General features: G+C 43.3%; 1 protein-coding gene across 1 annotated transcript in view; it reads right to left on the reverse strand.

Moving 5' to 3' along the window:
- LOC126237327 (uncharacterized) overlaps positions 1-5,285 on the reverse strand; it is a 268,891-nt gene extending 263,606 nt beyond the window's left edge. Inside the window, exon 1 of the mRNA XM_049947295.1 lies at positions 5,183-5,285. Coding sequence (XP_049803252.1) covers positions 5,183-5,237 — 55 coding nt within the window. The 5' untranslated portion in view covers positions 5,238-5,285. The remainder of the gene's footprint in view (positions 1-5,182) is intronic.
- Between the last annotated feature and the right edge of the window lie 715 nt (positions 5,286-6,000).

The raw sequence follows: 6,000 nt of genomic DNA on the forward strand, positions 1-6,000 counted from the left end.
GAACGAAATATCATTATGAGCAATGTATTTTCTGTATATGGTTTCCCATAGCTCATAAGCATTTGAAAAAATGGTAATGAATACAGGCAGACGTTGATACGAGTTAATAAGGGGAAAATCAAGACGGGCCGAATCGTGAATTGGACTTGTGTTGGGGGTAGAGACCTACTAGGCCAATCTATGCAGCTGTGTTAGCCGTACTGCCAAGGTGACACAGTAGTTAGCACATTTGCCTCGTGAGGAGGAGACCTGGTTTCGAATCCCAGCATTTGTACAAATTTTAATCCAGTGCTTCCACCTGTATTCATTATCATAGGTAAAGTTGAGACTTAACACGCGTCTGCAACACATAACGTCGTCTGATTAACATATAATCCCAGCCTGATGTGCAGGCAGGATTATCCTCTTTTGGTTCAATGTTAAGACGCTATTCCAATGTTAGAAGGCCTCTGCAAAACTGACATGAGTTAAGAAGGGGAACATCAAGATGGACTGAGGCGTGGAGTCCGTATTAGGGAGGCAGACGTACTAAGGCAATCCATACAGCTGTGTTAGCTGCAGTGTCAGGGTGATGAAGCGGTTAGTGCATTTGCTAAGTTAGTAGAAGATCCAGTGTCGAATTCCGGGTTTGATACACGTTTTAAGTCATTGCTTCAGCCTGTATTCATTATCATGGATAAAGTTGAAACTTAACACGTCTCTGAAACATGATGTACAGATCCTGAGGTCTAGTTTTGTTAAACTTTGATGACATGAAAGCTTCAGAAAATGGTTGTGATCTGAAATTTTTGCAGACGCACACTGAAAAAGCCCAGTAACGATATAGACCTCGTGGCGTGTTCTCATTCTCTGCGTACAGTGATCAGTGATCACTAAGCTGTAACAGACGATCTACATCTACGTACACTCACCAAAGAAGAAACGGACATAAAAATTGTGTAGAAAAATATTACTCTCGGTTTATGACCGTTTTCTTCATCAATACGCCAGTAATCCAAACACAGACAATCCATTAGCAACATTTCATTCATGAAAGTCATTCCATTTTCAGGATGAACTTTGCTATTCTCTTGTCCAATGTACCTTTAATGATAACGCTGTCAAAGGATGTATGGCGATCCGAGAGCCAACACACCGATGATACGAATGCGCTGAGTACAACGGACTTCACGGCCGTTATAACTGGTAGGATGTTGATGGGACAGCTTCCTGCATCCACCATTAAAAAGAAACTACGCGACTATTATATGCAACTCAAGCGCGTCTTGCCTCTATGGAATCTCTTTATTTTGAAAAAAAAAAAAGTTTCCTAAGTGTAAAACAGACAGATACCATTAACAGAATTCGAGACTGAAAGTGTTATTATTACGATCTTACCCATTCTTTCATTCAATACGTCATATTTCATACATACTCATACGAATCGTTCAACACTAGCAAGGGGACCCACCTTATCATCATAACCGATTTCATCTTAATGTATGTTATAAGCAGGGGATGGCCTTAAACGAGAGTGGGAAATCCAAACGGCCAAGCGTTTAGAATAAAGTAGCATTTTTAGCGCTAGATGGGCGAGATATGAGGCTTTTGTGTCAGCTTAGTGTCCAGGCAGCGACTGGCGCGTGCGGAAAGAATACGGAACGATAACCCGAGGGTCGTCGGGTCGACTCACTATGTAGAAACCTTTTTTTTTTATTTTCAATTTTTACCTTACTTGTAGAGCAAATAAACAGAAATAAAGCTCAGTGTATGGCATTTTTTAAAATTGTCATTAAAGGCATGACAAGAAAAGGCAAAAACAAATTTCGGATTGCAAATAAATTTCCAGGAAGGGATTGTAGGGCGTGCACGGGAACTCTGTATTAAAAATTAGAGTCTTTTATTATTTCACAACTGCTGATTTACAGTGCTGTGGTGATATTCATCGAAAACACTGGGCACTTACTGTTCGCCTGCAGCTGCCGAGGGCTGCTCGAAAATCAACGGAAGCCCTGTAGGTTGTAATTACAATTCGTTCTTGGAAAGTTACTCGCAGAATCCTTGAGGACGCTGTAAGTCAGTCTTTTCTTGGGAATTATTTGCAGTACAAATTTTCTTTTGCCTTTCCTTTTCATGGCTTTCATGAAGACATTAATAAATAAAATATACTGAGCATTACTTCGGTTTATCTGCAGTGTAAGTGAAGTAAAAATTGCAAATAAAGTGAAAAAAGTTTTTGGATTGGGAGTCGACTCCCAGAGCCTCGGATGTAAATAGCTAATGTATCAACCGGCCCACACAAACACTCAAAAAGCTTCCACTTCTGTCACTTTCTTGTCAGGCCGATCTCCGCACATATTATGTGCCATAAATCAGTGATTACGAGTAGGCGTGGTTCTCTTGTGAGTGATACGGTGGTCAAAAGTAAACAAAAAACAATTGCGCTTCACAATACCCTCTGCCAAGAGCGAGATAAGTTAACCGGAAACATCTTCCGCGTGTAGTGGTGTAGAATGTGCTTTTTTCGATGGAAACATACTTTCGATAAATGCAGTCCTACTATAGACAGTAGAAGTGAGTTTATACTAGGAATCTGCTGGTCAAACCAAAGGCTACACAAAAGAACGCTTCGTTGCGATTACACGGGTGGGAAACGTGGTTACCAACGGACTCCACAACAATGGAAGAGCATGATTTGAACTGACAGACTACGATACTGACTTTGACTGTCTGTTAGGCGCATATGGTCCCACTGAATATGAAATAAGTACCACAGGACATTGCTCTCACTGCAAAATTTGACGGACATCATAGGAAGGGCTTATATTTTGTGATTTGGTCTCGATGCATCAGTATTAGTCCTTCTAAACTTCAGTTACGAAGCCTACTAGGACTCATTGGATAACTATTTGCCTCCAGTACTGGGTCAACAATTATGAATTAGAACTTTCGATTTTTACCATGACTGTTCAGTAACGCAAGGGAGACTTCTAAACTCTATAATTAGCCAAGTTAGCCCTCAAAACGAGTGCAGCTCATTTCGCAGTTTTGCAGGAGGAACTGAAGAAAACACCGGTTTACGTGTGCCGCAACAGTTTTCTCTCGGCGTGGCATTCGAAGACGCTGTGGTAATAAGATAAGGGCAGCTGTACGTCGTATGGCTCAAATGGTTCAAATGGCTCTGAGCACTATGGGACTTAACATCTGTGGTCATCAGTCCCCTAGAACTTAGAACTATTTAAACCTAACTAACCTAAGGACATCACACACACCCATGCCCGAGGCAGGATTCGAACCTGCGACCGTAGCAGCCGCGCGGTTCCGGACGGAGCGCCTAGAACCGCGAGACCACCGCGGCCGGCGGTGTACGTCGTATGACATTGTGACCTCTCTAAGTAAGCAACTTGCTTCGAAACTGTGACTTTCAACTGAAATATGGTGTACATCGAATGTGACGATGTACCTTCATGTAAAATTCTGAATGTTGCAATTCAGCAAATGTAGGCCTGTAAGCAATACAAATAGGAAATACACTTGCTGGAGGTAACTTTGCGAATAGTTCCCAGGAAACCAACAAAGCGTAGAAAACTATTATTCGTGCATATATAGAGCAAATACAAAGAAAAAGTGTAGTAGTATTCACGGTACGCAAAAGTGACAGCTATTTTCCGTATAGTGATCAAAAAGTTTACGATTGAGAGCGTTGCTGCAGCTTACTTGCAACCCAGGGCGACTGATGCGGCTATGTTGCACCGACATGCAGGAAAGGCGATAATGTGGCCTTCCAACGATAGTAAATTCCGTGTCTTCTAAAATACTGAAGCAAGTATATGGAAGAACTTTTCAAACGATTCTTTGAGACTTATGAAAGGAGGAGCACAATTAAATAACGCTTCTGAATGTTGGCAGTGAATGTTCTTGCAGAAATTGTGAATGATCCGGATGCCATATACTGTTTCAGGCCAGCTAGTCTTTGTTTACATAACAACAGAGCTGAAACTGCAGTGTTTCAGCAATGGGCACCTTCGTATATAGCAAAATTACTGGCTGGTTTGTAGTAAAACGTTTCATTGCAAACGCTGACATACGTTGCATTTCAAATTCAAAGAGCACAGAGATGTCGCAGAAGGATGTACGTCGGACCACACAAAAATTATTGATTCTATATAGCGATAGACAAAAAAGTTGCCAGCATGGAGCATACTGCAAAATACTCATTTTTTGTGTATTACCACACTTCTGAAATCTGTCTTTATACGCCATCAGTGCTTTCTAAAACATTTGAGGGTAACCGTCTAGGTGGCTTACCAAACGTACAGGGGAAAACTATTCGTTTATGAGGGAAAAACATTAGGTAAGATGTTTAAACTGCATCAGAATAAAAGGAAAAGTAAGACAAATTTTCAGTAGCTGGCGCACCACAGATCGTACTTACATATCGGAAATTATATTATTGCTGCCAGTTTCGTGATCAGAAATCATGATCCGACACAGGAAATTTTAAATACATACATGAAGTTCAGCCTCGCCCTGTCATTCGTCAGAAACTGACACTGGACGTGACGCTTACAATATTAAAACACTGAATCTTCTGCACATAATTTCCTCTGCCTTACGATGCTTTTTGAAAATTTTCCAAATTGTCAGCAGTAACGAATGTCTTCCAGAGCAGCACATGATTGTACAATATGATTTTTGATATGAAAAGTTAGACGAAAACTTAACGGTAAAAACCATCTACATTTACAGTGTTTTCACCATCCCAGTGTACGTTTCAAATTCACAGTTTCATCGTCAGGGCTTCAGTTTACATATAAGGATATCAAAATGCCAGATACGCGTATCTGTGTATTCATAAATGCAGTTTGCGAAATGGTGGGAATTATATGTTCTACAACAAGTTAGTAAATTGTATTTAAAAATGCACTACAGATCCCACATGAGAGTACATGTATCTGGCGTGTTGACATTCCTATATAGAAATAGAAGTCCAGACAGTGAAGCTGGGTACCCTGGCATGGTAAAAACAATGATAATGTAGATGGTTTTTATTATTAACTTTATCACTAATTTTATGCTCTCGGTTTGTTAAGAATAGCCGCTGTAGTTTCCATGACATCTGAAGGGCAAGAGGAAGCAAGAATGTAATTTTGAGGAGTAGCAAACTATGAGGTGGGCAGTGAGGAGTGGCAGGTGTTGTTACCTGTGGGAGCTAGTGCAGTGCACACGAGGACGGCAGCGAAGACGGCGCGCAGCATGCTGGCGGGGGCAGCTGCTGGCGTGCGGAGGCGGCGACGGCGGCAGCGGCGGGCGGCCGAGTGAGGCGACCGGGGGCAGACGCGCCGGGCGCCGCCCCCACCACGGCACGCCACCGGGTGCGCGCGCAGCCTGCCGGCGCACCGCCCGAGTTATTGCCGCTCGCCTTACCCCCGCCCAGCGGTCAACAAAACAAAAGCGCAGCAGACACACGCACCTGCGACGTGCTTGGACGAGCGCGGCGACTGAAGCCCGTTTTGCACGGGCGACTTTCAGGTCAGAGTCGACTACTCGTGGTGGCTGAGTATCATCTGCCTGTTACATCGTAGATAATAAACAGGGAGCCACCGTGATGGTGTTACAAACTACACTCCTGGAAATTGAAATAAGAACACCGTGAATTCATTGTCCCAGGAAGGGGAAACTTTATTGACACATTCCTGGGGTCAGATACATCACATGATGACACTGACAGAACCACAGGCACATAGACACAGGCAACAGAGCATGCACAATGTCGGCACTAGTACAGTGTATATCCACCTTCCGCAGCAATGCAGGCTCTATTCTCCCATGGAGACGATCGTAGAGATGCTGGATGTAGTCCTGTGGAACGGCTTGCCATGCCATTTCCACCTGGCGCCTCAGTTGGACCAGCGTTCGTGCTGGACGTGCAGACCGCGTGAGACGACGCTTCATCCAGTCCCAAACATGCTCAGTGGGGGACAGATCCGGAGATCTTGCTGGCCAGGGTAGTTGACTTAC

Source organism: Schistocerca nitens, chromosome 2, assembly GCF_023898315.1.
Source record: "Schistocerca nitens isolate TAMUIC-IGC-003100 chromosome 2, iqSchNite1.1, whole genome shotgun sequence".
Classification (NCBI taxonomy): domain Eukaryota; kingdom Metazoa; phylum Arthropoda; class Insecta; order Orthoptera; family Acrididae; genus Schistocerca; species Schistocerca nitens.